Raw genomic sequence first — 14,528 nt, 5'->3', positions numbered from 1 at the left:
GAAGCCAGCGCTGGCTCTCCAGCCTCTCAACCATGGCACCGGCTTCCTGCTGTGGGCGGGGAGGAAGCCCCAAGCCCATGGCCACCTGCAAGACGGTTGCAGACCACTCCCCGGACCACCCTTTGTGAACCGCTGCTCTAGGAAAAGACCTGGCACCACCCATGTGTAATAGCACCCTCGGGTGCAGCGCACAGCAGCGCCTTGGTATCCGTGTCCCAGCGCTCTGGGGCAGTAGTTTTCAAAGAACGGGTTGCGATCCAGCTCTCAGGTGGGCAGTGGGGCGCTCAGGCAGCCCCCTGCCTGTGTCACCGCAGGCTGCGCCGTGCCCCAGACAGCAGGCCTGGCTCGTAGGTTGGGGGGTGGAGAGGGTAGAGCGCACAGGGCTCTGTGCACTGCCCCTGTCTCAAGCCTTCCTGCTGCTGGCTGCTTCTGGACGCAACCTGGTGGCTACGTCTACACTGGCAGGATTTTCCAAAAATGCTTTTAACGGAAACGTTTTCCATTAAAAGCATTTTCGGAAAAGCACTTTTTGTGGAAAAGCGTCCATGGCCAATCTAGACTCGGTTTTCCGCAAAAAAGCCCCAATTGCCATTTTCGCGATCGGGGTTATTTTGCGGAAAACAGTCCTGTGCTGTCTACACTGGCCCTTTTGCGCAAATGATTTGAGGGCTTTTGCCCGAACGGGAGCAGCACAGTATTTCCGCAAGAACACTGAGTATCTTACAGGAGATCGTCAGTGTCTTGCGGAAATTCAAGCGGCCAGTGTAGACAGCTGGCAAGCTTTCTTGCCAGTCTAGACACAGCCGGTCTGTGGGGCCAGGAGACGTAGGAAAATGCATCAACAATTTTCTTCAACTGGGTCATGAGAAAAAAAATGTTTGAAAACCGCTGCCCTAGTGACCCTGAACACCAGCCACTTGCCCATCTTGTCGTGCAACACGGAAGCAGCTCTGAAGCGTTAGCGACGACTCCTCCACGGTGGATGCCAACTAGAAGCATGAGAACCAGCCAAATGGTGACTATAGGTAATTGACGTTCTAGCCCCATGTCTGGAGAAGTCTAGATCCCTAGTGGTGAGCTGCTGCTGTGAGGCCCTGGGGAGGGGTCCTAGGCCCCTTATGTGCCCAGCCCAGGGGAAGGGAGTCTCTTCCGGTGCCTGCTAGGGACTGGTGGCTTGTGTGAATTGATGCAGTTGGGCTTCGGGTTTAGTCTCTTCGAAATGTCTGGCCTAGAAATGTTTCCCAGTCGCTCGTTTGTATCTTTCCGTTCCCTTGCACGTGTCCTTCCAGAGGTGGAAACAGTCTGCTCACCAGCAGCACATTCTGTGCTCAGAAAAGGGTAGGGCTGGAAAATCAGCAAAGAGAAAGGACCCAGCGCCCTACCCCCTAGCTAAGACCTGAGACGACCAGCTAAAAACCTGACGGAACGTTGTGGGTTTGTTGCCGTGTAAACAGCTGAAATAAACAGCAGCTCCTGGGCTGAGCACGTGTCATATTGTAGTGTCAGGGGGTTTTCTGAGCATCTAAAACCGGGGAGTTTTCATGGAAACGCGGAGAAGACATTCACAGGACTCTGGCATGGTAGGAGTGTGAATTATTTGCATCCCAGTAGCACTTAGAAGCGGCCCCTGGCCCTGACTGCGTGAGGAGCTGTACAAGCGCACGGCGAGAGACAGTGTCTGTGCCCAAGCCCTCGCCGCTGAAATAGACAAACTGTGGAAAAACACAAACGGGAGTGATTTGGCCAAGACAGTGGGAGGAGGATGCAGGTCTCTGGAGGGCCTGCCCGGTTCCCAAACTTTTCAGCATCATTCCCTCCCCCCCCCGTTCTGATTTTTGAAAAACCCTCATGCCCCCCCCCCCCCCAAAAAAACCTTGTTGAGCAAAAAAAAAAAAAAAAGGAACTGAGCAGGGCAGCAAAACTTGATGGGGGGCCTGGGTCACCTCACGCCCCCCCTGAAATTTCTTCACGCCCCCAGATTGGGAACCCATGCACTAGGCTGTACCGCCATCCCCAAGCAATGGGCCATAAATCTAACTTGTGTTTTTCACTCTTTTCACCCCTTTGAAGTCTGAAATACAAATGGATTCCTCCGGAAACCTGGTTTTCTCCACTATGCCCACAGCACGGCTTTATTATTGTAAGGTGACTCACGCGTGCCGGGCTGCTCGGTGCTATTTTGATTGGAGAGTCGCCTACGACAGCTGAGAGAGGTGCACTAGGTGGAGCAAACTCCCCAGAGATGGCGTCTTTGTTGGCTTCTCTCCTGCTACAGCCCATGCTGGGCCATACGCCGCACTTTCCTTACCTCCCCTGTGGCAGGATTGCTGGCCGGGGCGTGGTGACGGTGGGCTTGGAAGTTCAAGATAGCTTTTTTAAGGGGGGAGGCTCCCGATCCTGCTTGTAGGTTCCTGGGTTCTGTAGCAAAGCAGCACACCCGGAAAGAAGCGCCTGGCGTAAGGCAAGACGAGTTGTGCCTCTCTGCCATACAAGCCGCCTGCTGTCCGTCTCTGGGTTATGCTGAATTCTAAGCCCTAAAGGCGTGTGATGTTGCAGCCTTCCAGCAAGAGTGTCTGTGTTTTATCCGCTGTCTCTGTGCATGTGCTGTGAACCAGAACACTGTCAAGTGCTTTGTGAAAGGGACCAAACACCAGGGCTCACACTTACCAGTCCCAGCTCTGCAACTGACTCCCTGGGCAACCTTGGTTAAGTCAACCAACCTTTCTGTGCCTCAGTTTCCCCAGGTGTGACATGGGGATGAAAACAAGCCGTTCACAAAGGCTCAATCCTGATGGCAAAGCCCTTTGAGGTCCTGGCCAGAAGCGTGCTGCCCACACACAAAGGGATGCTGTCCCCTTGTGCACTCCAGGGGTGCTTGTGGGGATCGAGGGGACCTGGCATTGTCACTGCTGGCTGCCTGGGCTTTTCAGTTCTTCCCAGTGTCACTTTCCACTACGGAGCCTGGCCTGACCCCATCCTGGGGACGAGTCGAGTTACTTACCCAAGCGAGGTGACGCCGTCTGGGCCGTCTGTGACACCTCTGCCCGATAATCCGGAGAGGGTCGTTCGTCACCTCTCACCAAGCAAACTCGTCAGAGACAGACGGGAATCCCGGCAGCTGCTGCTGGGGAAGCCGCCCAGGTAAAGAGCAACGCCTGGGCGCTCGCTGTCCTGCCCCAAGAGGCGGGGCATGATGGGGTGTGATGCGAGGGGGGCTCTCTGGGACGGATGGTTGCTGGTGGGATTCTTCTCGCAGACATGGAAGCGCCCAGGTAGGCAGATCCCAGGACAATCCCTTACGCCCCGGGCCGACGGGGAGGGAATGCCCTGGTGGGTGGAGGTGTCATGCCAGGATGGGAGCCAGTGACAGAAGCCTGTGTGACCAGCTGTCACGAGCTACATCTGAGGGAACTGTGTGGGGAGGCAGGAGCTTGGGATCTTCAGTGGATGGAGCTCAAAGTTCCTCTGTACAGGTGGGCAGGGTCGTTATTCCCATTTTATGTCTAGGGAAACTGAGGCACAAAGGGGGTTGCTGACTTGCCCGACGTCACCCAGCAGACCAGTCAAAGACCCAGGAAGCAGCCGGGTCTCCTGAGTACCGATCCAGTGCTCTGTCTACTAGACCACATTGCCTTCTATTTTGGCTCCTTAACACAATCTGCTGTAACAAAACCCCCTTTACTCTGACCTCACCCCCACCCTCACTCCCCATCAGCACCACGTCCTGCGTGTGCTCGGTTCCACAGGCAGGCCAAGCTACCCCCAAGAACACACCACCGCTGCGCAGCCTGTGCTTTTTCTGGCGGGGCCCTGTTACATCCAGCAACCGGGCCATGAAACCAACACCCCTCTGCCACACTCCCAATAGGAGCTACAGACCCGCAGCTCATCCCCTGCAGATCCAGAGCAGCAGTAAACTCTGTGGCCCTCACTTACAGCTCAGGCTGGGAATGGCCCCTACCTCTGCTTAGCTGCCAACAGCCCCCAAACACCATGGCGCCCCCCCCACCTTCTGCATGCAGCCCGGCAGCAACCCTCTGGGTCCACCAGCGAGCCCCGTCCGACACCAGCCCCGAGCACTATGGCTGTTGCGTTTAACATCCCACTCTAGCAGCCCTACGCCCCCCATGGGCTCTCACTCCCCAGATGGGCTCCCAGGGCAGAGTTAAGGTTGTTCGTGTGTAAACCTCCCCTGCCCCCACACAGTGACAGGGCCACGGTTTCCCTCCTGCAATAGGGCTCGTTTCAGCCACGTGTGCAAAGCGGGCCCCTCTCCTTAAAGGCGGGGCAGGTGGGGGGTGTCTGCGGGGCGGGTGCACTGTACGTTTCCCATTCCCCTCTTGGTTGTCTTCCAGGGGCTCCGTCCCCGCAGCTCTCACTAGGCTCCTTTCCGCAGGCTGTCCCTCCCCAAGGGAACCCTGCACTGTCCCACTGTCCCGCGTGCTCACAAGAGATCCCCCCCTCGGCCTTGGGCCAGTCTGTCATTTCAATAAAGCCGCCGAGCTGCCATGCCTGGGGTCTGCGTCTGGGTCCTGCAGGGGGTGGGACTGGACCATCCCCAGGGACCCGTCTGCCTGGGAATCAGGGCCTGGAGCAGGTGGTGCGTGTCCCAAGGCCGCTTCCCTCCGCTCTCTGGCGGTGGCTGCTGACACAGCTACTGCTCACATCACAAGCAGGGATCCTGCCTCTCCCCCAGGACCGCAGCTCTGCCCAGGGGAGGGCAGCAGTGACTGCAGCAGCTCTCTGTGCTCACCCCATAAAGCCTCCGGTCCTCCTGCAGTTAAAGCTCTAGGGCTGGGCTGTTTTGATGCTCAGACCCTGTGGCTCCTGACACCCACATGCGTAAGAGATCTCCTGTACTCCATGGGTCGACCTGGCCACATTCCCAGGGCTCCTGTGTTCCCCCATCTCAGCCTGGTCGGGCACCCCACGCTCCCCGCTGGGCGCTGCTCCTTGCTCACCTGCCCTGCTGCAATACAGGTTCTCCCTTAGCTCTCCAGTCCCTCTGCCCCCGCTCCAGCCCGGCCCTGCAGTGCAGCGTTGGAGCCCGGCCCTCTCTTCTCTGGCCACCGAAGCTTGCTTCAGAGCCCTACGCAATAAATCTGCGTGCGCCGCCAGCACAGTCCCGGTCTCTCCTGTCGTCCAGCCCCGGTGCGGCTCCTTGGGGGAACATTTGGGGAGGGGCGTCCCCCCTGCGTAATCAAAGTCGCCCCACTCCATGGGGGCGACGGCCAATGGCTGAGGAAAGCACAAAGGTCAGGGGTCAAAATGCCATCGCGCTAGGCTAGGTCTGCAGCAAGTGGGCCCCAGGGAGCATGGGGGGTTCTTCCCCTGACCGGCGGCTGGTCCCCTCAACCCTCTGTCCAGGAGTTTGGGTTGGAGCGGCTGGGCAGGTTTGCCAGGCAGCCCGGCAGAAGCCGGTGTGATCATTTTTTCCTGTGCTAGCGGCAGCTCTACAGATGAGACTCCAGTGATGTTCTTATACGAAACCCAGACTCCTTGGGGCTGACGGGCCCAGACGAGACAGTGCAGCTAAGTGACGCTGCCTTTCTTCCAGAACACACAGGCTGTGTCTAGACTGGCAGCTGCTTTTGCAGAAAAACTTGCCAGCTGTCTACACTGGCCGCTTGAATTTCCGCAAGACACTGACGATCTCATGTAAGAAATCAGTGCTTCTTGCGGAAATACTGTGCTGCTCCCTTTTGGGCAAAAATCTTTTGCACAAAAGGGCCAGTGTAGACAGCTCAGATTTGTTTTGAGCAAAAAAGCCCCGATCGCGAAAATGGCGATCGGGGCTTTTTTGCGCAAAAGCGTGTCTGGATTGGCACGGACGCTTTTCCTCAAAAAGTGCTTTTGCGCAAAAGCGTCCGTGCCAATCTAGATGCTCTTTTCCGCAAATGCTTTTAATGGAAAACTTTTCCATTAAAAGAATTTCCGGAAAATCATGCCAGTCTAGATGTAGCCACATTGTCTGTCGCGGGCCCATTCACGTCACATGCCACATCCAGGGCTGTGTGCACCTCGGCTAGAGCTGGACTGCCTTTCTCCATGGGAGAGGTGAGCCCTTCCCCTGCAAACGGGCCTTCAGAAACCCACGTTCGCCCACAGTCTTCACTGTGGTCATGGTAGGACAGCAGCTCGAGGCTCCGGCCATGAGCAGGGCCTTGCTGTGTCAGGCGCTGGACACGCAGAGGGAGGAATGTCCCCGCCCTCCCCGGGGTAACTCCATGCTAGAGTGGCCCCTGGCAGGTCCTGTCGACGAGCTGAAGCTCAAGGAGTAGCTTGAGTAGCCGTGGGGGGCCAGTGGTGTGTTTGTGAAGGGCAGTCACGGGGAGTCCAGGAGAAAGGGAAGGGGGGGTCAAGCAAAGAATGTCAGCATGACACGTAGGATCCTCTGTATTCTAATCCTGGGTCTGACAGTGACTCCCTCCCGCTGTGGTTCTTGGTATGGTAAGACCGCCCTGTGTCTCAGTTTTCCCAGCTCTAAAATGGACGCAGAGCAAAAGGCTGGTGCACTGATTAGGACACTAGGGCTATGTCTACACTCGCAGCTTCTTGCACGAGAAATATGCAAATGAGGCTAAGCGTGGAATATTGACGAGCCTCATTTGCATACCTAACGAGCCCCCATTATTGCAGAAGAGGCTCTTGCGCCAGAAGGAGCTGTCTACACTGCCCCCTCTTGCACAAAAAAACCCTCTTGCACAATGCCGCTACTCCGATTATTTTCAGGAATAACGGCATTGCACAAGAGGAGGCAGCGTAGACAGCTCCTTCTGGCGCAAGAGCCTCTTCTGCAAAATGGGGGCTCATTAGGTATGCAAATGAGGCTCGGCGATATTCCACGCTTAGCCTCATTTGCATATTTCTCGTGCAAGACGCCACGCGTGTAGACAAGGCCTAGCTGAGGAACCTGGGACTCCCATAACAAACTTCCTGTTGGGCCCTGGGTAAGTCACTTAGCCTCTCAGCCCTGGGGACTGCTTAGAGAGCTACAGATGGAACTGGGGGGGGGCAGTCAGCCCACCCCATCCAACAGGGAATGTGGGGGCAGGTTTTCAGGTGCTCGGCTTCTGTGCTCAGAGCCAGATTTTTCAAAGTGTGGGGCACCAATACACCAAGGTGCTTCTAAAATCTGGCCACTTCCTAAGGTGCCTAAACGGGAGCAGCCCCGTTTTCTCCCTCTGGGGCACCGGGCCTTGGCCACTGTGGGCAGAGAGGACCCTGGGCGGGATGGGCCTTGGCTCTGACCCAGCCTGGCCCTTCGGCTGTTCTCTTCCAAATGGCGGAAGTAGCAGGAGAGGGGCCCCAGGCCCATGGGCTCACCCTGCTGCCCGGAGGATGCTGTTTGCTGGCCCATCCCCAGGTGTCCTGAGAGCGGACTAGCTAATTGTCAGGTGCCCTGAATAATACAAAGGCTTGTCCCTGGGGGCTCCCTGCGGGTAACACAAAGCAGAGGCGCTGACCCGGGAAGGGGATGGAGCAACAATGGGAGAGAAATGAGGATGTTTGCGGGGGGGGGAGCCCCCAAATCTCGTCTGGTGAGTTCGAGTCCCAGTTCGACCACTGAGCTGCTGTGCCGGGCCCTGCTGCCCATAGGAGAGTGTGGGGTGCCTGCCCCTTGCGCTTGGGGGGCCTGGGGCAGCCACTCCAGCCAGCCCATGGATGGGGGGGGCAGAGTGAGGTTAGCCCAGTCAAGCGGGGCCTTCGAAACCTCTGGGGGATGGAGAGTCCCCCCCCCTCCCTCGGGAACCCAGCCCAGGGCTTCTCCCCCCCCCCCCCCCCCAGGGAAAGAGTGTTTCCTAATATCCAACCTACCCCCCCCCCCGGCCCCTCGTACTGCCACCCTGAGACCCGCCGGGCTCCATCCGCTTCAGACCCGCCGGCAGGAGGCGGGAGGCGGGAGGCGGGAGGGGGAAGGGTCCGCCCACGCTCAGGGCCCTGTACCAATCTCTGGTCGTTATGTAGCTCAGGGGGCCTGCAGCAGCCCCCGCCCCCGGCCCCCGGGGCGCTGTGGAGGCAGCAGGCGCCGCGGATCGGTGCCGGGCTCGGAACCCCACAGGGGCTGCGGGGCGCCCCGGAGCAGCGGGGTTCCCACGGGGCTCTGCGGCTTTAAGAGGCAGAGCCGGGCGCCGGCAGGGGGTGGGGCTCCTGCATCGGAGCCGGAGCCGCCGCAGAGGGCTCGCACCTCCACCTGCGGGCAGCGAGCGACCCCGGCGCGGCCCCGCACCCCCCGGTTCTGGCCCCGGGAGAGCCGCCCGGCTCCGCCCCGCTCCGCTCCGCACGCAGCCGGGGGAGGATGGCGGGGGGGCGCGGGTGAGCGCAGCCTGGGCTCCCGCCGGCCCCGCCATGGGCTTCCTGCACCAGCTGCACCTCCTGCTCTGGAAGAACGTGACGCTCAAGCGCCGGAGCCCGGTAAGGAGCCGGGGGGGCGGTCAAAGGGCGGCGGGGGGGCGCCGGCTGCCTGGTGCCCCGCGACTGGCCGCTGCGGCTCGCTCGGCCCTGGCTCGCAGCGGCGGCCTCGGCCTCCGGCCGCCTCCCTGGGCCGGGCAGCGCGGGGCGCCCTCGCCCCGACCAGCCGGGGGTCGCTGCGGAGCCGGGGCGGCCGGTGCCTCTGGTTCTCCCCCGGGGCCTGCCCCGGCGCGGCTCTGCGGGGCCCCCGCGAGCGCCCAGCCCCGGGCCTGCCTCGGCCACCCTGGGCGAGCGGCCACAATTGGCCCGACCCTGGGTGGCGGGGTCCCCGCGTTGGCCGGCGGCCTCTCCGGGCAGGGGCATCGCAGGCTGCCCGGGCCGTGGGTCCTACAGCTTAGTCCTCCCCGCCCCGCCTCCTGCGTGTGATCCCTGGGGACCGGCTGTTCCCACGGCGCTGGCCGGGCTGCAAATAGGCTTCCGAATCCGATGTGGGTCAGCGCAGCCGGATCCCCGCCCGGGGGCGCTTGCTGCTTGTGGGGCCCAGCGGGCAGGTGGAGCGGCTGCCCCGTCCCCTCCCTGACCCCAGGGCTGCGGGGCAGGGGGAGAGTCCTGGGGTTCAGGCTCCCCGAGGTGCCCAGGCCCGAGAAGAGCCCCTGGAGCCGGCCTTGGCGCGATGGACGCGCAGGGCAGCGCCGGGTGGCTGGGTTGGTCTGCGCGTGGCTACGGGGGGAGCCAGCATCTGACACTGGGACTGGGAAGGAGATGGAGGCTCTGAATGAGGAGGGCCGGGGGGCTAACAGCGTCTGCGGGGTCCCGGGCAAGGCCGGGGGGCTCCATTCCCCGGAAGGGCCGGGTGTCGGATGGAAGGTGAGAGCATGAAGCTGCCTCCCACCCCCAGCCCTCAGAGCTGCCCAGAGCGCACCATGTGGTGCTCCAGCGGCGATTGAAAGGCCCAGGGATCTGCCCCCCCCCCCCCCGGTCTGCGGGCCTGGTGAGAGTGTTGCCCATTGGCTCGCGTTGCCGAGGGTCGTGGTGGGTTCGCCGTCGCTGCCGACTTTCAAATCGTGCTGCTTGGAAAAGCCGCCGGTCTGCCCTGGGAAGGCTGGGGGCAGGTGCGTGGCCTGGTCGGCAGCGCTCAGACAGATCGCCCCCGCCGCCCTGGCCTGGGGATCTGGGACTCTCCACTGAGCTTTAATGACAATTAACTCCTTCCGCCGCCCCTCCCCCTGCCGCGCTGATTCACCGTGGGGAAGCTGGGCTGCCGGGTGGGTTTCGTGGGCTGCGCAGCGGGCAGGCTGCCTTGGGCAGTGATTTAAAGAAGCGTTAGGCGGGTGCCGAAGCAGAGGAGGTTCCCTCCTTGGCTATTTGGCTGCAGTCTGGGGGCTCGTTGGGTGATGGGCGAGTGGAGCAGGTTGGGGGGGGAATAGCCCTCCCCTGGCCCCGCTGGGCAGTAGAGTGGCCAAGCGTTGGGAACAGGCAGAGCTTCGCTGGCAGGGCGGGAGCCGGCAGGTGATGGTCTGACTGGCAGCTGACAAGCAGCAGCCTTGGAGACGTGTGCCTGGCATTTTTCCTCCTCGCCCTGTGTAAGACAGCCCGACCCTGCAGCCCTTGGGCACCGCAGCAGCCGCAGCCCCACTGAAGAAAGGGGGAAGCCCCATGGGTGAGAGCCTGCAGCCCTGTGGCATGTGGGATGCTTGTCTGGGATGTGCTCACGAAGGGGAAAGGCCGGGCCAGGCGGAGCAGAAGTCTCCCCCTCTCCCCTGCTCAGCCCGCTCCCAGCCTGCTGGGTCTATCCTGCGGGAGCAGCGTTCAGAGCTGAGTCATCCTGTTGCACGAGGAAGCAGTGAGCAGGGCTGGCCTGTCCTGCCAAGGAGCCAAGCCACCTGCTGTTGTGTCCTGCTCCTCGGGCAGGCGCCGTGGGCGAGGGCTTTGGACGACAAAGGTGCTGCGAAATTCCCGGGGGAGTTTGGCTTTTTCAGGTCTGACTCGTGCTCGGGGCTCTCGCCTCGCCTCGCCCCGAGCGGCGCCCAGCCAGAGGCTGCTGGGACGTGTCTTCGCTGAGCTGCCGTTCTCCCAGCTCTGGGGCCGCCCTGCGCTTTGGAGCAGGGTTGTGGGGGAGCTGGCCGCTGCGAGACCTCGGCACCCCAGGCTGGACATGGTTTCCCTCTCGTGTCAGGTGTGCTCTTGAGTGGGTCTCAGCACCCCCACTGTGCAAACTGCCATGCCACCGGCCCCCCAACAGGGTGGGTGGGGTAAATGCTGTGCACCCCCTCGGGAGCGTGAGCAGGCTGCCTGCTGCGGGGCCGGGGGGGCTCAGGTGTCGAAGGAGAGCCAGGCAGCTGCCTAGGTGAGTTGTGCTGGCAGGATGCGCCGTGGGGCAGGCCGGGGGGCGCATGTGGCTCTAGAGCCCGTGCCCCTCTAACAGTGCCCCACTCCCCGGTACAGGCGAGGCCCTGAGGAGCAGGGTGTCCGGCATAGGGCTGGCAGGGCCTGACCTCTCCCGCTTCTGCCCTGGCGATCGTGTGAGAGCTGGCACAGGCAGCAGCCTGGCACGCCCCGCCCAGGAGTGCCCAGGCCACGTGGGGCCCGCAGAGCATGCGGCGCAGCAGCCACCTGACGGTGCGGTGGGAGCTGCGACTTTCCTTCATGGCAGCGTCCGTGTGGGGGGCACTCCAGCCCCTGCCTGTGCAGCCTGGCCTGCTGGTACTGGGCACCTCCCTGCCCGGGGCATCGCCGTCCGTGTGTCCCAGGCTCCTTCCCCTGGGGACCTGGCCACGCTCCCTCTGCCACGTGAGCTCTCTGAGCTGGTGGTTCACCGAGCGGCTGGGGCGGAGGCTCAGGTGCCAAGGCCAAACAGACCAGGCTGGTGACTCAGCCGGCTGCTAACTAGCCAGCAGTTCTGCCCAGCAGAGCTCTGAGCTGGGCCCTGCCGGGCAAAGCACACACCTGCCTTGGGTTTGGTCTCCCGGCCGGGCCCTGCCGTGGGCCGCTGAGAAGCCTGCGGTCACCTGTCTCCACTCTTCCCAGTGGTGGTGTCTGTGGCCTGCAATGATCTGCCCCTGGGCTGGTGGGAGGGGCGGGGGTGGCAGCGTTGTGCGGCTGCTGCTTGGCTCTGATCTCCGTGCCGAGAACACCTGTTCCCGCGCTCTCCTGGCCAGGAGACGTGGCGCTCGGGGTTGCTCTGTGGCGCTCAGAGCTGGCTGCCTTGCCAGGCCGCAGTAACGCGCTTGGGTGTCTGCCGCTGACCGGGGAAGAGGGCACCAGAAGAGCTGTGCGCGGTGGGTTGGGGTGTTGGCTGAGCCATGCGCTGCGCAGGCAGCGAGGCAGAACGGGCGGTACCCCTGCCTTCCGCCAACCCTCCCAGTGGCGGACAGGAGGCGCTTTCACCCGCAGAGGCGTCGAATGTGGCGGGAGAAGGAGACGCTGGCCTGGGAGTCCTGAGAGCAGGGCTGTATTCCAGGCTCTGCCATGGACTTTCCGGGTGACCTTGGGCTAGTCACTTCCCTGTTGTGCACCTCAGGTTCCCTTCCCCACTCTATCTTGTGTATCTGGATTGTAAGCTGCTTTGGACAGGGGCAGCCTCTTGCGCGCGGGCAGAACACCTGGCCCTGTGGAGCCCGGAGCTCACTTGGGCCTAAATGTCTCAGGAGTCCTCAGCAGCGAGGAAACGTTCTCGTCCAAACCGAGTGTGTAAAGCAGGGCACTCGGCGGGGCGGTTTCACGTCATTCCGGGCCTGTGGAGGTAGCAGAGCACGGAGAGGGCACCCGCCCCGCCCCGCCTCGCTCTCCCCGGGGTGGCCCCAGGCTCCCAGGGCTCAGGGATTTGAGGATTTGGAGCCTCAGATTAGTTTGCATTTGATTTGTTTTTCAACAAGCACGTCTGTATTTTCGTCTTCCTCGTTGAGTCACCGCAGGGCAGAGTTAAGGCTGTCGGGTGCCTTTGCTGTTCATTTCTTACCCTGAAAGCCCAACGCGAGCAGGGTCACCTCAGCGCTGATCTGCCTGGTCTGGAGACGATGCCGGGCCTGCCCGAGGGCCTGCTGATGCCAGGCGAGCCGCTCTGCTCTGGGCTGGGAATGTGCCTTTGGGAAGATGTGCCGGGCTTTTCCCGCACAAGAGGGGATCACGGCAGAGCTCCCGTGTGGCAGCCGGTTGCGGAGGAACCTGCGCAGCTCGCGTGGGGTAGTAAACAGTCCCGACAAACTGGCATTCTTCTTTAACTCTTCCGGGGGGGGGGGGCACCTCCGTTTCCCCACCCCCTGCTCAGCGCAGGACCGGGCCTAGTGCCACAGCCAGTCGCGTTCCTCCTGCTGCTCGTGCCAGGCCGGCCGGAGGGGGCGAAGAGCTGGGGGAGGGCAGGCGGGGGAGGCCTTGGTTTGGCACAACCGCCCCAGTGGCCTGTGCGTTGCCAAGCTGCAGGAATGGTCCCACGTCCTTAGCAGAGCCTGGTCTGAGCTGTGTGCCGGTCGGGGCCCCGGCTGGGACTGTCCCATGACACCCTGTGCTGCTGCTGGAGGCTCTGGAGCCCAGGCCCCCTCCTAAGGGGCTCTGGAAGGTCTGGCTTGTCTCTAGCGCTTGGCTCTGCGAGTCCCTCGTGCTCTGACCCGTGGCAGCACAACGTGCCGTCCGCAGGGGGGAATCAAAGGGTGTCACCGAACACCTGCTCTGCCAAACCAGGCTCATTTTTCTCCCTGGCTGAGCCAGTGCAGGTTCCTGGGGCGCCCCCACCTACCATCCAGCCTGCGCTGGGAGCCGGGCAGCCCGCACCTGCTGCAGGTGGGCAGGCTGCTCGCCTAGAGAGAGGCCCCTGGGGGCAGCTGGTTTCGTTTCCTGGCTGTGCAGCCAGAAGCAGCCTCACCTTTGTGTGTGTGGCTCTGGTTGCAGAGCAACAGGAGGGTGGGGAGATGGAGCCAGGCTGGCTCGGGCGCTCGCAGGCGGAGAACAGCCGCAGGGCTGGGGCTGGCCAGTGGCAGCAGGGCTCTGCTTCCCGGGAGCGGGCTGGTTTCGGCTGCCCCGAGCGCCTGCCCCGGCTGCTGCGGCCTGGCTGGGGTTGTGAGTGCAGAGCTCGTGCAGGGTGATCGTGGGCCCAGCCTCGCTGGGAAGCAGCCTCCCGCCCGCCCGCTAGCGCCAGGAGGGTGTGAGCAGCTGCTGCTCTGCAGTGCCTGCTCCGGGTGGCCCCTCATTGGAGTCAGGCGGGACGCCGGGCAAAGGTGTCTGCAGCTAAGCAAACGTAGGCGCCTAATGCCCAGAGGCCGGGAGCCCTGCTTTGCAGCCGGCTTCTTTGGGCTTTGGCACCTTTGTGAATCAGGGAGCTTCTCTGGGTCCCCGGGAGAGGTGCCCCGGTCTGATTCTCATGGGCTCCACCTGTAATATCGGGGTGATGGCTGTTTCCTGGGGCGTTTGTTTCACTTGAGACTTGGATTTCCCCGAGGAAGGCCCCAGGTGCTAGGGTGCCAGGCGACCTATCCAGCCAGGCTGTGCAGCTGGCAGGTACCCAGGGAAACCCGGGGGTTGTGGGGTGGAGCGTTGGCTCCCTGCAGGGCTGGTGCTGACCAGGAGCCGGGGTGCTCAGTGGCACCGGAGGCTCGGCAGGACCCGCTGCGGCGGGAGGGGGCTGGAGACAGCGGGGTGCTGACGGCTGTCGGTTTCGCTGTGCGGCGGGAGACGCCCCCTCTCCCTGAGCAGCGCGCGAGGCCTTGCAGGCTGCACGTCGCACAAGGCTGCTCTGGCTGGTGGGGCTGCACTGGGGTCGGTCAGAGCTCGCGTGGCCCGTACGCCCCCTTGAGTCACCAAGAGCCTTCTGTGGGCGTGGCGGGGACCCCCGTCCAGCACGCTGGGACTCTGCCAGCCAGTAGAACAGAGGGGGTGTTGCTGCTCCCGATACAGCCCCGCAGGGGGTTTGATGTAGGCAGCCAAGGACAGGCCAGCAGCTCTAGTTCCTTTGGGGGGAGGGGTTCACAGGCCTCTGAACCCCTATACTGGTTCCAGACTTCTTCCTCCGTGCTTCCCCACGCCCAGACTGCCCAGCTCCCAGGCCCTGCCCCCCAGCCAGCTGGCCGTCTCCGCCTCCCTTCCTTTGTCGCCCCTGCTTAGGCTGGGCCTAGGTGTCTGGGCCA

At 62.5% G+C, this 14,528-nt stretch overlaps 1 protein-coding gene across 1 annotated transcript in view; it reads left to right on the top strand.

The window, feature by feature from the left end:
* Positions 1 to 8,001: 8,001 nt before the first annotated feature.
* The window catches only part of ABCA2 (ATP binding cassette subfamily A member 2), a 64,580-nt gene continuing 58,053 nt past the window's right edge, over positions 8,002 to 14,528 (top strand). Inside the window, exon 1 of the mRNA XM_075906026.1 lies at positions 8,002 to 8,415. Within this exon, the coding sequence (XP_075762141.1) occupies positions 8,350 to 8,415 (66 nt within the window). The 5' untranslated portion in view covers positions 8,002 to 8,349. The remainder of the gene's footprint in view (positions 8,416 to 14,528) is intronic.

Source organism: Pelodiscus sinensis, chromosome 22, assembly GCF_049634645.1.
Source record: "Pelodiscus sinensis isolate JC-2024 chromosome 22, ASM4963464v1, whole genome shotgun sequence".
In the NCBI taxonomy this organism is placed as follows: Eukaryota; Metazoa; Chordata; order Testudines; family Trionychidae; genus Pelodiscus; species Pelodiscus sinensis.
Note: the sequence above shows the minus strand (reverse complement) of the source record. Positions and strands in the feature narration are given on the sequence as shown.